Genomic DNA, 20654 nt, shown 5'->3' with positions numbered 1-20654 from the left:
TGTCACATAAATACACTCAATCAATTCATTTATCAGTACAAAACTTGAATCAAAATCAACATAAAAAATTGTTTACATTAGTACCAAAATCGTCCACCATATAAGTTTGTATAGGAAATTCCACAATTGGTGTCCACAAGTTATCCTCAAAATATCTTCCACTGTGCTGTGCTGGTGGTGACCTCTCCTCAAGTGTAATATATCCCACTTACCAGAAATAATTTCCTCACATTAAAGATGATCAGCACAAATCACTTTGTTAATATAGTTCGCTCCCAGCATTCAATCGATCCTCCTGTCCCATGAAATGATGTCACTTTAAATACTCTCTGCCCGGCAATTACCCATGAAAAAGGAAGAACTCACACTAGTGCAGTACTGTAAACTATTTTTCTAAGTTTATATAAAACCATTAAAAGCACTCACCGCCATATTATAAAACATTGCCTTCAAAAGAAATCAACCAGCTGTCCTTGTTCCCGCTTCCTATCCATGAGCCGGTTTACTGGCATCTCACCAAACCTCGGCATGCGTCACATCCACCGTGTCACATTCGAGTCAGCGTGCTTAGGTCATTTCTTGTCATTACGTGTGGTAACACCTTGACGCGTTTCGTCCATGTGCCCATTCTTAAAGTTGACCCATGTTCAAAAAGTGAAGATGTTAATGTCAATTATGCCTAAGCAGTACCCTGAAAAAGGTACCCTTTGTCTGGAATTCCTCCTAAAAAAAAAAAAAAAAAAAAAAACCCTGTGCATTCGCTAATATGTCAGTGTGACTAGGAATATCTGCAGCGTGGGGTCTAAGGCACTGCTGCCTGATTGCTAGTCTAAGGAGAGTGAAATGATAATTGGTGATGTCATTCCTGTGCCTCATTGCTGGAAGGTCTGACATGAGAAAGCCAAAGCCCTGCCTCGGCCAAGATGGTAGCCTCCACCCAAATACACATTGCAGAACAAGACATGGTAAGTCATTAATAGATGAAGGCTCAGCTGCATGGAGACCACATGCAAACTGGTGACTAGTGCTTTTTTGTGCAAAACATATTCTTTAAAATTCCTTACAATGCCTTTTTTTAAATGTATTTATAAAAAGATCCAAGAAAAGAAAGACTCGCTGCTCCAGGTGAGAAAAAGGAAGCCTAATGATGCTAAAAGGTGCCCGCCTCGGCTCGCCTCCGCATACAATGATAAAAAAGAATTGGCCGCACTCCAAGCTGCATCCAGATTCGGTTTATTGGACGAACATCCCAAGTGTTACAACAGTGTACAGGTAGATGCGTTTCACACACTATTATGAATAAGCACACCTGTTAGTGTGTCAACCTGTACACTGTTGTAACACTTGGGATGTTCGTCCAATAAACCGAATCTGGGTGCAGCTTGGAGTGCGGACAATTCTTTTTTATCTTTATAAAAAGATGTTACAATAAACCATGTTCTCAAAGGCAACACCCACCTTTCACCATGGCCACCAATCACTCTGGTACCATGGCACATCTTTTATTGTTAACTTTTAGGTAGCCCATATGAAACTGTCCCTACCATGAAAGGGACAATTGGTTGTGTTTGTCTCCCAGGCCAATTTTCCCAGACCTCTCCAGGTTCTTATTAACATTTCCAAAAGTTCATAATCTGTGTTCAATTTTTGGTCTGCTAGGATACATTCTTTTCATGAATAAAGTTTTCTATCCTTGTAGTTTAGTTTGTTTATAGGGCTCTTTTTAGCGATGCCTAAAGCTTTTTTTTTTTTTTTTTTTTTTTCTATAAATTTCCTTACAATTTGTTTAAAATTGCAATTTCCAAGAAACAATCTCCCAAACCTAGGATGGTTCCTAGAAGTCACAGAATCCATGGCAGTGACATAATATTGGGCTACAGTACAAGGCAGCCCAGTAACAGAGAATTCTTGTGTAAATCAGAGACATACTGACATTTTTCATTAATGTTGCATTGCATATTATTCTTGATGTAAGCATTAAAAAAAAAACATAGAAGTAAAAACCTCTTGCAAATCCACCCTATGGCCTAAATCCAGAAAGTGACACATCTCAACTGCCCAGATAATAATTTTAATTTCAAACTGTGTGTTGAAGTCATGCAGTGTGTTTCAAAATACTTTATTCTTATAGAGCAGGGGTGTCAAACTCCATTTCATTGTGGGCCGCATCAGCATTACGGTTACCCTCAAAGGGCCGGTTCTATCCGTAACATTAGATGTCCAGAGCACCACGCGTTCCCTTACACACCTACATGAGATGTTACGAGCCACCACCATCAGAAGTCAAGAGTCACCCACCCTTCCTTACCTCCCAATGCACCCCCTTACCTTGTGGTGCTGCCTGGAAGAAGATGCGGGTGGATCTGGGAAGAAGTGCAGGGTCTTGAGGAGAACCAGAGGAGGGCTGGAGTCAGCTTCCAGAGTCTGCTGAATGCTGAGATCAGGGGAGGGAGAGGCAAGGTGGTGTTGCGACTGCACAGAGAGGTGCAGGATCTGTAGGAGGAGTTCTGCCCTCCTCTCTGCTGCGGACTGCTTAGAAGAGGGGGTGGGCAAAGACGAGCCTTTCTGCAGCTGCACAGAGGATTGCAGGATCTGGCAAAGGAGTTCTGTCCTCTTTGCTGCCAACTACAGAGACAAGGTGGGGGCAGAGACGACGGGGGTGCCGCAGCTGCAGGAGAGGTGCGAGGGCCACATAAAAAGGCCTGGGGGGCCGTGGGCCTTGTGTTTGACACCTGTGTTATAGAGGAACTAAACTATGTTAAAAAATGCAGGCAGTGATCTACTCTCCATTACTGATTTATTATGCCCTATTCTGTGCTGTCTCTGGAAGAGGCAGCCATCTTTCTAAAGGCAGGGCTTTGCTTCCTTCTGTCAGATTTGCACTCTGATGATTGGCGATCTGATGACGAATGGGGTAATGTTCATGTGCAGTCTTTCAAATGCAATTTTTTTGGAAAAAATACACTTCACACTAAACTACACTAAATTAAAAAAAAACGAAACAGTAAAGTTAGCCAATTTTTTATTTTTTTGTATATTGTAAAAGATGTCACGCCGAGTAAATAGATACTTAACATGTTACGGCTTAAAATTGCACACACTCGTGGAATGGTGACAAACTAAGGTACTTAAAAATCTCCATAGGCAACGTTTTAAACATTTTTAACAGTTACCAATTTAGAGTGACAGAGGAGGTCGTTTGCTAGAATTATTGCTCTCGCTCTAATGAACGTGGCGATACCTCACATGTGTGATATGAACACCGTTTACATTTGCAGGCGCGACTTATGTATGATTTTTTTTTTGGTGCGCAAGCTCACGGGATGGAGGCGCTTTAAAGCGATATTTACAGTGCATGCAGCCGCTCTCGCGAGCGGCGCATGCGCTCTGAAGGTCCGGGGGGACCTTCAATTAATTTGCCGGGAGCTTGGCGGAAAAATCACTCCCGCGCGCATGCGCGGGAGTGACATCATCGCGCCGGAGCAGTCTCTTCCGGCCAATCACCGCGCCGGAGCCGCCGAACCCGGAAGAGACGGCGAGGGATCATGGCAGCGCCCGCAGCGATGTCCGGGGGTCCGTGTGGGGGCTTCGTTCTAAGGTAAGTTACACATAATGGGCTAATATGCGATGCATACTAGCCCATTATGCCTTTGTCTTGCAGGTTTTTTTTTTTTGTTTTTTTTTCCCTAGGGTTTACAACCGCTTTAAAGTTTTTTTTATTTTTTTCCCTAATTTAATTTATTTTTAACAATGTTCCTTAAAAAAAATCTGATCACTTTTATTGCTGTCACAAGGAATGTAAACATCCCTTGTGACAGTAATAGGCAGTGACAAGTACTCTTTATGGAGGGATCTGGGGTCCAAACCCCCCCAATGCACTTTAAAGTATTCAAAAAGCCGAAATCTGCATTTTTGAATGCTGTCAGTTTTTTTTAAATCAGCCCCTTAGCAGCCGAGTAAAGCAGAAGTGACGTTGCTTCCTGGTTACTTGATCAGGGACCCGATCAAAGGCAAATCCTGCTTAGTTCGGGACTCTAACCAGCCGGCGGACGTGGAGACCCAAGCAAAGCGGTGGGGTGGGGGGGGGGTCCCATTCTGTCACTGGGATAACTGCCAATCGGCTGATGAGCCGCATTGGTTATTATCACCAGAAAGCCAACTGTCGGCTTAAAGTATAACTAAAGGCAAAACTTTTTTTTAAAGCCTTGGATAGAGTAGAGAGGGATTAGAACATCTGTCAGGTTTTTATTGCTGCCTGTGCCCCCATTAGGAAGATTCACTCTCTCGATTTGTCCTGTTTACCATTATCATTGAAAGTAAAAGTAAAAAATCTCAACTTTTGGGTTGTCCTGGAATGGGAAATCTTCCAATAGGGACGCTAGTTCTGGTGACCTGGTGGACCAAAATAATTCCCTTAATTTGCAGGGATTTCCTCTCACTTCCTGTTTTGGTTTTGAGACAGGAAATGAAGGCAAATCCCCTCAGATAGCAAAAAAAAAAATGGACTGAGGGTTTAACCCTCCCTTGCTTTATCCAAAATGAAAAAAAAAATGAAAGATTTTGCTGATAGTTCTACTTTAATGGCATTATCAAATTATCTCGGATGAGCATAAATCATAGGTGTTGGCCATAACAACAAACTAGGGGGGAAACTTATAATTGGAGATAACAAAAAATCTAGAGCAGCTGTGCATTGTGCATGGCAACCAATCCGCTTCTGCCTTTCAGCTAGTTTCAACTTTAAAAATGAAAGATAGAAGCTGATTGGTTGCCATACACTGCAGTTCCAGATTCTGTCTGCTCCAGTTTTAAGAAATGCCCCACTGGTTTTTGTTTTTGTTTTTTTTTGCTTTTTTGTATAATAAAAATCTGATGAAAGCATCTAAATATTTGCGAAAGGCAACTGCACTACTTTTTGCAATGACCGAACAGAAGAATTCGGCACCAAGCCAGGATATTGGTACATAGTTTGTGGTTGTGCAGATGAGCGCACATGCATTGGGTTGTTATTAATGGTTAATGGTTTTTGCTGTCTTTGTGTTCCTGTATCTGAACTCTAATGTGATGTAATCTGCACATCTGTTATTGTCTCATTACTAAGAATTCCCCTGATTGTTTCCACCCTTAATCGGGACCTCCGCCCACACTCCTCACCCTGCTATCTGCGCACACAGCGTCCACACCGAGGAGCTGACTATCCAAACATTGTCATTCTGCTGTGATTAGTTTACACTTCTACTCCTAGCTTTGTAATTAGCGAATACTCTGCCTGTCCCCCTTCAAGTCCTCCCTTCACAGGCCCCATCATAAAAATGTGCACATGTGCTTCAGTCTGAGCATTTTCTGTGCTAAGCTGGCCATAGACAGACCACAATCCAACTGGGTCTGTAGGGACCGGCCAAATTTTGATTGGTGTGTGGCCGTCCCTGTTCAACATAATTCAATCGTTTGATTGACTTCTGTCAAACGGATAAGTTGGCAAACTTGTTTATCAAGGGTTGCAGCCAGTCAGCTGCAGCTGCTGATCAGCGTATTCTGACAGCTTCAGGTCCTGCTGTCAGGACCCAATGTCCCAGTAGGGGGCATTCTAACATCCACAGCCAGCCTCCGTATACTTTTCTTCTATGTAGTTATGGTATTTAGAATCCAGAGTTTGAAATAACAAAAATGTTTTATTAAATAATAGCTGGGACCAGAGTAATTGTTATAGGCAAAAATGGCACTTTCCTTTTTTTTTGGTTTTACCAATCCTGTGATTTTGGTGTCCTTGTATGAATACATAAATGGTCCACATGGTGAACTCAGCAGAAAGTTGCTGATTTTAAAGCCAAAGTCTGTTTCCTTTCACTCTAAAATGGTAAAGTGATAGTAAAAAAAAAAAAAAAAAAAACTGGTCCCCCTGCAGGTTAATGTCAGAATGACGACCTACCTATACAACGGATCCCTCCGGTGGCAGGCTGTCACCGCTGACTGGGATTCCATCTTCACGCAGTCTATTTTATACATTAGTTATGTAATCCCATTCACACGGCATTCTTAAAAAGAAAGAAAAAAAAAAAAAGTTGAGATGTTATGGCAGACTGCAAGCATTTCTCAGCAAGCTCAGATCGAGTCTGTCCCGTAGAAAGGATATGGGTTGGCTGAGTTTCCTTTAACACAGTGGAGAAGCCCAGCTTCTAAATCTTTAACCCTTTGTTAGGGCAGACGGTGTTCAGATCTAGGCTACAACTGATAATGAGATCTGCCAGCACAGTTCAGACAATATTAATTAATGCAAACCTTAACTCCCCAGCCCCCTCATAAACCATACAGAAAATGTTTTAAAATGGTAAGCAGCAATTTTTGTATAAACTTTTTATGAAATTATGATAGGTGAATGAGAACATGTAACAAATATAAAGTAGCCGTTTTACCAATTTGGCTGCAGAAGTGGAAATATGCTTTAAAGGTGAACTGTTAGCAAAACGTTTTTTTTTTTCATTATGGATAGAGTAAGGGAGGGTTAGAACTCCTGTCAGATTAGTTTTCACTGTCTGCGTCATATTGCATAGATTTCCCTTCACTTCCTGTCCCATAGCCAAACAGGAAGTGAGAGGAAATCCCTGGAAATTAAGGAAATTCCTTGGGAAGCCCCAGCTCACCAGAACTAGTGTCCCCATAGGAAGATTTCCCCTCTATTATATTTCTGGGGACAACCCAATATTTGTGGTTTTCTTTTACTTTCACTTTCAATGATAATGCTAAACAGGGCTAATAGAGAGAGGATAACTCTACCTAATGGGGGGCACAGACAGCAATACAAACTGACAGGGGTTCTAATCCCTCGCCCCTCTATCCAAAACTAAAAAATAAGTTTGCCTTTAGTTATACTTTAAAGCAGAGCTCCACCCAAAAGGGGAAGCTCCATTTGTTTTGGTGGGGGGGGGGGGGGGGGGCTGGAGCTCCGCTTTAAGTTCACACTTTAAGGTCACCATGAAAAACACAAGAACACTTTGTAACTGGACAAAAAGCTGTTACAAAACAAAGCATGTGGAAAGTGTTCTTTACAGTAAGAGCTGTGTAAAGGTTTAATTGTCCTTCCCTGGAGCTGGTTCTAGCTGGCTCAGTTAATTGCTAAAAAAAAAAAAAGGATCTGGATAGGTTTCTAAATGCACATTAGCTAAAAAAGATTTGTTTTAGAATATTGATCAAGGTTCCCTTTGAGGATCAGAAGGATTTTTTGCCTGTTAAATACATTTCATGCGTGTCAAAAATGAAAGATGTGCATTCTTAGGATTTGCTGTTTGTAGAAAGTTACCACAGCTTGAGTACAAAAGCCAGTCCTCTGCCAGCATGCTGTAGAGAAAGATCCTTAGTCGGTGTGTGGAAGCAGTCATCTCTCTACACAGGACAGACACCCCCTGAAAAGTCAGAGCTAGAGCTCACCAATCAGCAGGCGCTTTACTGATTGCAGGGTTCTATCTCTGGTTCAGCAGGGAGGCATACAGGAGGAACTGCAGAGGGACCACTGCTTCCATACAAGGGTCCTCCTCTTCAGCATGCTGTCAGGGCACAGGCTTTTCTACTCAGACCGGGACTGCTTTCTAAAGAAAATTACGATTTTAAACTACAGTATAACCTTGGATTGAGAGTAACTTGGTTTGAGAGCGTTTTTTGCAAGACCAGCAAAATATTTTTATAAACTTTGACTTAACCACTTGCCGACCGCCGCAAGTACATATACTGCAGCGGTCAGCCCCTCACAGGCAAAGTGACGTATCGGTACGTCACTAGCCTGTGAGGCTCTGGGGAGCGCGCGCCGCCGAATGCGCGCTCCCGCTCTGTCACGGAGACCCCCCCCCCGCGCGCATGTGCCCGTCACTAGCCTGTGAGGCTCTGGGGAGCGAGCGCGCGCCGCCGGATGCGCGCTCCCACTCGGTCACGGCCCCCCCGCGCGTGTGCCCGGCGGACCCCGATGTCCGCCAGGCACTCGCGATCGTCCGTTACACCGGGAGAAAGGCAGGCGGCTAATGTAAACAAAGCCGACCTGTCATTCTCCCCTGTGTAAGAATAGTGATCATACGGTTCTACTATGTAGGACTGTTGATCACTGTTCTTACACCTCAAGCCACAGCCAATCACAGTTAGAATCACGCCCCTAGGGACACACTTAACCCCTCCCTCTCAAAAAAAGTTAACCCCTTCACTGCCAGTGTCATTTTACAGTAACAGTGAATATGTATAGCACTGATTACTGTAGTAATGTCACTGGTAACCCCAAAAGTGTCAAAAATGTCAGTCAATGGTCCGATCTGTCCGCCGCAATGTCGCATTCCCGCAAAAAAAAACGCAGATCGCCGTCACTACGCGTTAAAAAAAAAAACAACAAAAACATTTCCCTTAGTAAACACAATAACTTTTGCGCAAACCAATAAAAATACGCTTTTTGCGTTTTTTTTACCAAACATATGTAGCAGAAAAAAATTGCCCTAAATTGTTAAAAAATTTTGATTTTTACATTTTTTTGGGGGGAATTTCATATAAAAAAAAATGTGAAAAATATTGTTATTTTTGCAAAATTGACGCTCTTTTTTTGTTTATAGCGCATGATCAAAAAATCGCACAGGTGATCAAATACCACCAAATGAAAGCTCTGTTTGTGGAAAAAAAAAGGACGTCAAATTCGTTTAGTTACAGCGTCGCACAACCGCGCAATTGTCCGTTAAAGTCACACAGTGCCGAATCGCAAAATAGGCCCTGGTCAGGAAGGGGGTAAAGTTTTCCGGGGCTTAAGTGGTTAATAAACAAGCAATGTCTTCATATACAAGTAACGTCACATCACAACTGAGTATAAAAGAGAAGAGAGACGCCTCTCAGTGTAGCAATATGGTTACATTTAAAGGGTAACTCCACTTTCGTGGGGCAAATAAAGAAAAAACAATATAGCGTATACAATTGCGACACAAATCATATTCTAATTGAATGTTAATAAAAATGACCTTTCCTTTTCAATCTGCAGCTGTTGTAATTTTCTGAAAATGCAATGCAATATGGCAACCTGGAGGTGTTCTGTACACAGAATGTGTACTGACCACACCCCAGAAACATCATTTCCTGCTTGTGTGATTGGCTCACTGATTTTCCCAGAAGTCTGCACTAAGATAGAAGTCAGATTTCAGGCATCCCCTGAAACAAAAATGTAATTTTTGGTGAGATAATCCCAATAGGAACACATCTAAAGGGATGCAGGCCCAGCAGCTTTTCTCATTAGAGCCCTGCAGCTGCCACAGCTGACAGATAATTATTGACCCACTCCTATTGGACCCACTCAGCACAGAGGAACAAACAGGAATTTCTTCAGAATAACAAAAGGTAGGAATCTTCAACAAAGTTTGTAAAAATCCCTGCAATGTACAGCGATCACCCAGAGGAGACTTTTTCTCAACAAAAGTGGAGTTACGCTTTACTGAAGGTACAACATTTAGAAACTCACATAGTTGATGATAAAAGAGGCACATCTAAGTATGCAGGCATCCGGGGTAAAGCTGTACGCATAGACCATCCTCCTCACCGCCATCAACGTCATCCTTTCCACGCTGCGCACCACTAGCGCTTCAAGCCTCGCTTTCAGATCGCTCTACTGCAGGGTAGTCTTCCCGGTCACGACTGCAGACTGACAGCGGTGACAGCTGGCAGGTTTCGGAAGATGGTCAATAAGGACAGCTTTACCCCGGATGCCTGTAGATGTGTCTCTTTTAATCATCAACCATGTGAATTGCTAAATGTAACCATATTGCTACACTTAGGCTCCATGTACACGGGACGCTGGAAATGGCCTTTTAGGAGCAGTTGGGCGGTTTTTTTAGAAGCCCCTGAACCCATCTACATTTTATCTTATCTGTCCATGTACACCAGGTCGTTTACAGTCATTTGCAGGCAGTTGCGTTCAGGGACTTTTTTTAGAAAGCAATTATTTGCTTTCGAACGTGTGTTTCCCGGCGTTTCAAACGCAAAAACGCGACCGAACGCGATGACCCGCGTTTGCGTTTTTCCATTTTAAAGGGGAATCATTTTTTTGACCTCTAGGAACGGTTCTAAACGCAAACGCCCGCTAAACGCGGGTACAAACGCGACCGAACGGACGTTTCAAACGTCCTTAAAATTCCAGCATTCAAAGGGACTTTTAACAACGTCCCGTGTACATGGAGCCTTAAGAGGCGCCTCTTTTATACTCTGTAGCTCCTGCTGTATTTTGCTTCTAATCCCCTTGTGAAGGCGCCATTTGTGGATGGACATTTTATGGTTACACAACCTTTCACACTGCTATAATCTTTTTATATGGACTATAAATTGAATGATTTACAAATAAATGGTTGTGGAAGGAATCATCTGAGTTTCCATTATGTTTTATGGGGAAACTCACTTTGAAATAAGAGCGCTTTGGATTACAAGCATGTTTTCAAAACTACTTATGCTCGCAATCCAAGGTTTTACTGTACTTTTGATACATTTGGAATGTATTTAGCTGATTTAGGGCTCTTTCACACGGGCGTTCCGATCAGATCCGCCTGTCAGTTTTTTAGGCGGATCTGATTGGATGCCCCATTCAGCCCTATGGAGCAGCGGATGTCGGTGGTGACATGTCCGCTGACACCCGCTGCCATCCGCATCCGATCCCGTCAGTGAAATCCGGACGGATGGAAACCCTATTTTCCATCCGTCCTGGGGATCGGATGGGATCGGATGAGAGCAGACAGGCGGTCCGCTCTCATCCGATTCCCCATAGAGAGCCGCAGGGCTCTGACACCTCCCTCTCCGCACCCAGTGCGGAGACGGAGCTGTCATCCGCCGGCTCAGCGGGGATCGGCGGATCGATCCCCGCTGAGCAGAGCACGGTCCGCAACGGAATGCGGACCGTGTGAAAGAGCCTTTAAAGTGAAACTTCAATTGGACTTTTAGTGTTTGCATTTATTTATTTATAGCAACCTTGGTATGTGTTTCTTTTACAGTACGATATGCTGGGACAGAATGCTTCAGCAGTGAGGGTTGAGATGGTGCAGTTGGCCAACTATCTTGACAGTGTAAGTACCAGCAAAAAGGGACTTTTGTACCTTTGCCATGTTTAAAAACCTGGTTTCTATGTGTCATTTGTAAGTGTATGTATACCTATATTTGCTCATTACATATGCAGGCTCTCCTTCCTGCTTTTCATTGCTATGCAGTGGTTGTGCTTTACTGTGCTTCCTTGCAATGCAAGTCCGAGTCCGCCAACCCACTGAAAACAATGCTCTCCCTGTGTGGTTGATATTTTACCTTGGCAGTAAGGTCATTGTGGTGGCTAACCTACTCTGTCTCTAGAGTCTTAGGCCGGTCATAGGTGGATTGATTTTCTTTCCTGCAACCTTAGATTGCAGGAAAGAAAATCGCTTGATTCCCCCATCAACACAGACAGTGATGACAGGGGAATCCCTCCTGCCGAGCCATTGTGTTCTCCCGGCAGGGGAAGCCGTCCACGCTGTGAGAACACAGCGATTGATAGCGGCTATAGCAGCCACTAGCAATAATCGCATGTAATATCTGGCAGGCTGGTTGTACCGAAGTTGATCAATTGATCATCCTGGGTACATTCAGCCTGTCCGTACATGGTTCATATCCCGGCTGGTTCCTGCTAAACCGGCTGAGATTCGAACCATCTATGGCTGGCTTTATACATTTCTGTGTTTATCACAATAACAAACATGAAAATGCAAGCAACGTAAAATGTGAAAATTACATCAAATATAGTAAAGGTAAACTCTGCGCACACACGCACAAATTTAATAATATGAGCCCCAATAGCCATATATGATAAACACTCCCTTTCTGTGCCCCAAATGCCTTTTTAAACCCAAATATTACCTTGCAAAAGTACCATTGATATCATCATTGTGATGTACAATTGCCTGAGGGACCCAACAGCTCCACCCACTAGAGCCTGCAAAAAAACTGCATGGGGGGGGGGGTAATTATATGACTTACCTGTAATGAAGAATGTCCCCTGATGTGAAGGCTGCTGGATTCTGTAAAAATCTTCACTGCAGGACTGCCCTGTCCTCTTCCTGCTGCTGAACTTCAGCACTGTGGGAGTTAATTGCTTTGGGTTCCCAGGCTCAGCTGCACTAAAGATGATCCAACGAGGGCACACCCTCTCTTGCCCACTCCTCCATTGAGAGAAGTTCTTTCATCTTTAGTGCAGCTGAGCCGGACACCCGAAGATGGCAACCCTCACATCCCTGGAAGTTCAGCACCAGGAAGAGGACAAGGCTTTCGTAATATCTACAGTGAAGATTTCTATAGCCTCCAGAAGCCTGCACATTGTTACATAGTTACATAGTTAGTGAGGCTGAAAAAAGACACAAGTTCATCCAGTTCAACCTATGATGTGTGTGTGTGTGTTTGCTTTTAACCGTACATTGTATACCCCTGTATGTTGTGGTCTTTAAGGTGTCCATCCAATAGTTTTTTGAAACTATCAATGCTCCCTGCTGATACGACTGCTTGCGGAAGAGAATTCCATATCCTTACCGCTCTTACAGTGAAGAACCCCTTACGCACTTTAAGGTTAAACCGCCTTTTCTCAAGTTTTAGTGAGTGGCCACGTGTCTTATTGTATCTCCTTTCTCTGAATAGTTTGTTCCTTATGCTAGGGTCGCCAGTACAGTATTTGTACATTGATATCATATCCCCCCTCAATCGTCTCTTCTCCAGAGAGAATAGGTTCAGTGCTTGTAGTCTTTCCTCATAGCTGATGTCCTCCATTCCCCTAACTATTTTTGTTGCCCTTCTCTGGACTTTCTCCAGTTCCAGCACATCCTTCCTGAGGACCGGTGCCCAGAACTGGACAGCATACTCCAGATGTGGCCGGACCAGAGTCTTGTAGAGTGGAAGAATAATCTCTTTATTTCTGGAGTGAATCCCCTTTTTTATACAACCCAGTATTCTGTTGGCTTTGCTTGCGGCGGCTTGGCATTGCATGCCACTTCCAAGCCTGTTGTCTACCAGTACCCCCAGGTCCTTTTCCATCTTAGACTCACCCAGAGGTTCCCCCCCTAGTGAGTAGCTTGCTTTCTGGTTTCTGGCCCCCAAGTGCATTACTTTACATTTTTCTACATTAAATCTCATCTCCCATGTAGTTGCCCACCCCGTTATTTTGTTCAGGTCTGCTTGCAAGATTTCCACATCCTGCATAGAAGATATTGGCATGCCTAATTTAGTATCATCTGCAAATACTGAGATTGTACTAGATATCCCCTCCTCTAGATCATTTATAAATAAATTAAACAGGATTGGTCCCAGGACAGAACCCTGGGGGACCCCACTTTCCACTCCCGCCCAATCCGAGTACTCCCCATTAATCATCACCCTCTGTACTCTCCCCTGGAGCCAGTTCTCTGTCCAGGTACTCACCTTATGGTCCATACCTACATTCCTTAGTTTGAACAGTAAGCGTTTGTGGGGAACGGTGTCAAAGGCTTTTGCAAAGTCCAGATACACCACATCCACAGGCTTACCTTTATCTAAGTGGCATACTTCATTAAAGTTAGGAAATGTTACTAAAGCTGTAGAGAAAAAAGTGTTTTTATTTTTATTTTGTAACTAAGCTTCAGCTTTAAGAGAAAAGCTAATTCAGTTGCAGCAGTCATTTGTAGTGAAGGTGTCAGATCTGATGAGTCCTTGGCCCTGACATGTCTTGTCCCTTCTGGGTGATGACCAAGGTCTCTCCAATGTTCTTTAGATGTACAGCATGCTGAATATCCGAATTGTCCTGGTTGGGTTGGATATCTGGACGAGGGTGAATCACATCAGTATTGAAGGCTCGGCCGGAGATGTCCTGGGGCGTTTTGTGACCTGGCGTGAGCAGAATCTTGTACCCCTCCGCCGACATGACAGCGCTCAGTTTATTCTGTAAGTAACCTTTGTATTTCTGGATCAGCAAAACAGAAGGCTTTCCTTTATTTAGTGCTAGCACATTGAAATGGAATGTACATCGGTGCTTCAAGAAGGTCGGGAGAAAATCATGGCTAATAGTGGACAATAATTCTGAACTCCAGGTATACAGATCAATACAATGGTGAAAGCCATATATATAGGAGGAGGATTCAGAGTTGTGTACAGGTAGGTGTTGTGATTTATGTGTGAAAAAACTAATTTAAACCCCGCACTGATAGATCAGCTAGATATGTGAGTCAATAAAAATGAATAAATAATAAAAATTACTATATATACATAAAGTGCATGAATGGTATGCAGCAGCTGCAACACTAAGCAAATCTTAGGAGAAATATTAAAAACCAAATTTAAGCAGCGCTAGCATCAGTGATAAATGATTTATATAGGATGTGATTTATATACCTCCTTCACACAGCCTCTAAGTGTAGCAATATGGTTACATTTAATGAAGGTACAACAGTTAGCAACTCACATGGTTGATGATTAAGAGGCACATCTAAGAACGCAGGGATCCGGGGTAAAGCTGTCCACATAGACCTTCCTCCTCACCGTCATCAACATCATCCCTTCCACGCTTTTTCCATATTTTGGCGAATGCATATCGGTATTGGCCGATATTTTCGTATATTTAAAAAAAAAAAACTATTTTTATCACTTGACAGGTACTCTTGTAGAGGGATCTGGGGGTCTAAAGGACCCCAAACCCCTCCTCTGCACTTAAAAGCATTCAAAACACCAAGTTTGGCTGTTTTGAATGCTGTCATTTTTTTAAATCTTGCGCCAGTACTCAGAAGTGATGTCATGACATCACTTCATTGCTTATATCTTTAATTTGTACATATGTGAGTGGCATATTCAATAACATTTGTATTTTGTATATTGTAATTTAATTTCTCTCCTTATGGCCTGGTCTACTTTTATATCCTAAATATCCCCCCACCTCCACGTTTTTGGTCCTGGACCTTGGGCCTATGCTGACCTTCTGCTGCGGTGATTGGCAACTGCTGTTGTGTGTGGGATTCCTTTGTGTACCCTGCAATCAATGTCTTCACTTTGTGATTGCTTGAGGGTTTCCCATGTGGCGATGTTCTCCGGGGGAGGCGCGCCTCGGCACGAGACGTGTGGAGAGCGTTGTGGTTGTTCCAACGTTGTGGTCTGGCGGGCCCACCGCCACCGTTGGAGCTTGCTGCTCTCCATGTTCATCATTGTTAGGCTCTTTTTGGGTGGTCGTGGTCTTTGCTTGTGCATCATATAGATGTTTTGGAGTTTCAACTAGGTGGTTGTATGGGTTTCCATATATACTGATTCTTATATTATCAGCAACAATTGTTTTTAAAGATTATGTGTTTTGTTTTTGTTTTTTGCCTCGTTTTTGTATTTATATACACACTTTTTTAATTTTTCAAAATAAAAAATATATTTTTTATGAAAAAACATTTGTAAACGGAATTATGCTATGTGACATAATTTTACCCTCAAATGAGCAATATTTGGAATATTGGCAATATTGGCCAGTTCCGGGCCCGATACAGATATATCGACAAAAGTCAATATTGGCCCTTGATATATCGGCCTTGCCGATAATCGGTCGATCCCTAGTGTATACAGAGGCCGCAATGTACGCACAATGCATGACAGCGTGCTGTATCTGACTTATTCTGTTCTATAGCCTGTGTTTACCAAAAAGACTGATGTGTGTCAGTAATGTGGACTGTCCTGGGTGCCCAGTGCAACCGAAGGAAGAGTTAAAGTATATATAAGGCCAAACTTTTTTTTTTTCTTTCTTTGTAGTATTACAAACTGTATTGCGCTGCATTAAGGTGTTAAAATATAAATGATCCTCTCCCTTTAAGATAAATTATCATACCATAAATGGGGCTCACGAAAAACAATGATCTTTCATATGCGGATCACATAATTAAACCTTTTTTTTTTGCCATCTGTGTCCAGCTGGGGAGATGTTTCCCCTTTGCGAAAAAGTATATAAGGCTATTACTGCAAACAAAGCCTATTTAGGACGTTATAACAGCGCCATCTACAGGTTCATGGGGGTGGTGCAAAAATTACTGAGGAGGAAGTTAGTGCTACTAAACAATACCTGTTAAAACTATACCCAGTCCTGTTTAATGTTTATCAAATTATGTCTAGATTTGTAAAGTAAAATCTTTTTCTCTGTATTTCCTCTCTACGCTCCCCCCCCCCCCCCATGCACCTAGATTACTTCTATTTCCAGGAAGAGAGTATGAGCAGTGCACATGTATTGCATACCTCCCAACTTTCTGAGATGGGAACGAGGGACATGTACTAGCAAAAGTATGTAGGCACAGGACACACCCCCTGTCATGCCCGCTTAAAGGAAAAATATACAAAAAAACTAATAAAAATGATTAGTTAAACCCACAAGTGCCTTTTTTTAACCAATGCAGAAATGTAGAAATAGGATAAAAGATTTAGCACTGGGAAACACATTTTGAAAGGATAAATAGTACATTTTATATACAACTGTATAGATCAGACCAAAATGAGGAAGAAAGAGGGACTTTTTTCCAAATCAGGGACAGTCCCTTGAAATCAGGGAGATATGGTATTTTCAGTCACTAAATCTACAATTCCCATTACGCATGAATGGTGCAGTGCGGTTTGGGGCTTACGCAGCTTCAGGTGGGGGGCAAGGGGTAAGGGGAATTTTTTCTTTTCTTGCAGGACTGCCTTGTTTTTTTTTTTTTTCCTGGAGCAGTAAAATTCTAATATCTCTGTTTTGTTGCAGGAAGAAGGGATTCGGAGGCACTGCAGGCATGGCTTTTGTAGGCACTGTGTGTTCCAGGAGCCACGCCGGTGGCATTAATGTGGTATGTGCTATGTGGTTTAGCAATATAAAAATGTTCCTTTGGTTGTTAAAGTATGGTACTGTAGAGATGGGTAAGAACTAAAGATCGGCTATGAACATTTAGTCACTAACAAATTCTTAGTACAAAGTCATTAAAGCTAAGCTGCAGCCTTTCCTTCTGTCTTAAGCCCCGTACACACGCATCGAAAATCGGCAGGGAATTTTCGTCCGACAACCGATCTGCCGATTTTCGGCTTGTTAGTATGATGCTTCCGACAACCAACTCCGACTTTTCGGCCGAAAAAAATCTGGTGTGCAGACTATAAAATTTTTGGTTGGCCGTCAACACAACGGCCGATTTTTCATTTGTCAGTACAGATTTCGACAGGGAAAAATCTGATGAGCAAGTCTGGGCATGCTCAGAGAAGAAAAAACACAGAGAAAGCAAACCAGAACATGACATCACTTCTGAAGTAGAATTTTGTTGGGCGAGAAAATTAGTGTGCAGTCTAGGCACATTCCAACCAACAAAACACAACTCTGGACAAAAGACGGACGATCGTCGGCCGATAATCGTTGCGTGTTTACGGGGCTTTACACTGCTGTACAGGCTCCTCTCCTGTACTGAAGTTACTCTGATTTCACCGCATACTGGAAGCTTCTCAAAGTGTGCATTTAGAATCTGTAGCAAGTCTGCCCCATTTCCTGCCTGGAGAATATCCAGCATCATCTAGCCAATTCTTCCCCAGCCATACTGGTCCATACCCACCCCTTTCATTCATTGGATTTCAGTTCTTTTAAACATGGAGACTCAACATGTCAGAAAAAAATATTAAAAACAGAATCTCTGAGTTGGAAAAAGGATCAGCCCCTTGTGTTAGTATTTTGTTAAACCACCTTTTGCTTTAAAATACAGCCTTTAGTCTGTTGGGCTATGTCTCTACTAAGTTTTGCACATTTAGGATTTGCAATATTTGCCCACTCTTTTTTTTTTTTTTTTTTTTTTTTAAGAACTGCTGAAGTTCAGTTACATTTAATGGTGACTGAACTTGAGCTGCAGTTCTTCAAGTCATTCCACAGATTTTCAATGGGGGTTTAAGTCTGAGCTCTGACTGGGCCGTGCAAGGACATTCACCTTTTTTTCCTTCAACCACTCTGTGGTCATTTTTGCTGTGTGCTTTGGGTCATTGTCATGTTGGAAGGTAAACCTTCTTCCCATGACAACTTTTTTGGCAGAGGGCAGCAGATTTTCCTCAATAGGTTGATGGTATTTTGCCCCATCCATTTTTCCCTCTATCCTGACAAGTGCTCCAGTCCCTGCTGCAGAGAAACACTCCCATACCAGAATATTACCACCTCCGTGATTTACTGTAGGAATGGTGTTATTTGGATGTGAGCTGTTTGGATTTCTGCCAGACATAACGTTTGGTGTTGAGGCCAAATAAATTGATTTTATTCTCCGAAAAGGTGCGTTTTAGCAAAGCACAGTCTGACTGCATGTGACCTTTCTTGAGGAGTGGCTTTTTTCTTGGAACCCTCCGATGCAAGCCACATTTGTGGAGAATTTGTGATATTATTGTCACATGCACACAATGACCACTCTTTGTCATAAATTCCTGCAACTGCCTCAGAGTTGCTGTAGGCCTCTTGGTAGCCTCTCTGACCAGTTTCCTCCTGGCTCTTTCATCCAGCTTGGAGTGATGTCCTGATCCAGGGAGAGTCTGAGTTGTACCAAATACCTTCCACTTCTTAATAATATACTTCACTGTGCTTCTAGGCATTGATAAAGCCTTTGAAATCTTTTTGTCTCTGTCCACAACTTTATCCCAGAGATCTTTTGACAGTGCCTTGCCACCCATAGTTGATTGTTTGCTACAGTTGCACTACCAGTGAACGACAAGCTCCAGGAAAGTTATTTTTATGCTGAGCTAATCAAAATGACCACAGCTGATCTCATTTGAACGTTAAATGGCTTTGTGTGCTTTTGAAAAGGTCATTCGCTACACCTTACAGCAGGGCTCGACAAACCCCGGACGCCAGGTCGCATTGGCGACTAGAATTAGTGACCTGGCACCTGGGATGCACTGCAGGAGGTGTCCTGTCCCTTTTGCGCCATCCGATAATTGAGGCTGCGGCTTTTCGGCCTTCTGCAGGGAGAGACGCTTCCAACTGGCACCCTCTTGTGGTGCCCGGGAGTTTGACAAGTAGTCACTAATGGCTCTGTTTCCCCTGCCAGTTCTCAATGCCCAAGAGGAGATGAGACAGAAGTTTTTGCAGGCTTCATCTCCCTGTCAACTTACCTTTGCTTAAAGGTAAGTGGACAGGGAGTGTGGCTATTATTATTTATTTATTTTTTAAATTATTTAAAAAAAATAATAATAATAATTTTTCTTTTTTTTTTAATTATTTAAAAAAAAAAATTACTTTTCATCATCTCCCTGCCACGCCACAGCCACACAGCCGAAGGCCCCTTTCACACGGGCTGTCTGATCAGGTGCACCTGTCAGTTTTTCAGGCAGACCTGATCGGACCCTTCAGTCTCCTCTATGGAGCGGTAATCTGCCGCCATCTGATCCTGTCCGCCAAAAACAGACGAATGGTGGTTCTATTTTCTATCCATCCCATGGATCGGATCAGATGGAAACAGACAGAGTTGTCTTTATGTGTAAATTTAGTATCAGTTATTTTTTTTAAAAATAAAGCTTGGTTGTTAGTAAAAAAAAAAAAAAAAACTGGCTCCTAACTTTTTTAGCTGGCTCCTAGATTTCAGGCAAATTTGTCAAGCCCTGCTTTACAGGTCATTTTTAGGAGGGGGCGATCCTTTTTCCAACTCAGTGATTCTGTTTTTGAATTGTTTTTAGTTTTCTCTGATGTGTCAGTGTTCTATCTTTCACTTGTATGTTATAAGTTGAGTAAATACAGCTGGATAAAACACAAGCTATGTCTGTCTTCATTTCAGGCTGCAAAGCAACATAATGTGATTATTTTAAAGGGGGGGGGGTGATTTTTTTCTATACCCACTTTAAGTGACTATTGTTAATATTATTAACAATTATTATATCATTAGTATAATGTATAATTATTTTTATACTAATTAGTACACATTGTAGAATGTTGATCCAGGAAGTTGCCAGTGGGGGTCAGCAGGAGTTTCTGTTGCCTTGATGTTGGTGCAGATTGGATCCACTGGTGGTTTTCCCTTCTGAATCATCTGCAGTTTTTTTTATAAGTTGGTTGAACTTCGTAGATGTGTCTGTGTAGATTGATGCATTTATCTCCCTTCTGTATTCTTTTACAGTTTCCACATCAGAATGTGCAATCATTTTCTTCTATTGTTGCTCATGAACTGGGACACAACCTGGGAATGAATCATGATGATGGCCGAGGCTGTTCCTGTCCTACACCATCGGGTTGTATCATGAACTCCGGGGCCACGTAAGGGTTCAGTTTTCTCATGGTATCCTAACGGAGCTTAGCTCTCTGCTACAAATAAAATTACTGTTAGAGTTATACTCTAGGGAAACAGCTAAGAGTAAAGCAAGGCTGGTGATCCCACTTGCCTTTACTGCAATTAGGCAATATAGCTAAGTTACCTACTCATCCTCAACCTGTGTTTGGCTGGTGAAAGAGCAGCAGAAGTCTGATGAGGTCATTTTTTAGCATGTTTTTCTTTTCTTTTTTTTTTTTTAATCCATCCAACAGCGCCTTAATTAGTTTTGAAGAGGAACTTCAGTACAAACACTGTAGCTGATGCTTTTAAAAAAATCAGGTACTTACAAGTGTCTGGAATCCAGCACTGTCTCCCTGCAGCCGGTTCTACTTACTGCAGGTCTCCGGTGCTGAAATCCTAAATACAGGA

At 42.6% G+C, this 20654-nt stretch overlaps 1 protein-coding gene across 1 annotated transcript in view; it reads left to right on the top strand.

Moving 5' to 3' along the window:
- The window catches only part of ADAM9 (ADAM metallopeptidase domain 9), a gene marked incomplete at its 5' end in the record, with an annotated part of 144878 nt that overhangs the window by 77664 nt on the left and 46560 nt on the right, over positions 1 to 20654 (top strand). Inside the window, 4 exons of the mRNA XM_082253704.1 lie at positions 10989 to 11060; positions 13754 to 13923; positions 16736 to 16817; positions 20094 to 20230. Of these exons, the coding sequence (XP_082109830.1) occupies positions 10989 to 11060; positions 13754 to 13923; positions 16736 to 16817; positions 20094 to 20230 (461 nt within the window). The remainder of the gene's footprint in view (positions 1 to 10988; positions 11061 to 13753; positions 13924 to 16735; positions 16818 to 20093; positions 20231 to 20654) is intronic.

The sequence above is a fragment of the Pelophylax lessonae genome (genome assembly GCF_965119305.1).
Source record: "Pelophylax lessonae genome assembly, chromosome: 4".
NCBI classification, from domain to species: Eukaryota; Metazoa; Chordata; class Amphibia; order Anura; family Ranidae; genus Pelophylax; species Pelophylax lessonae.
This window is presented reverse-complemented; position numbering and strand designations above follow the sequence as displayed.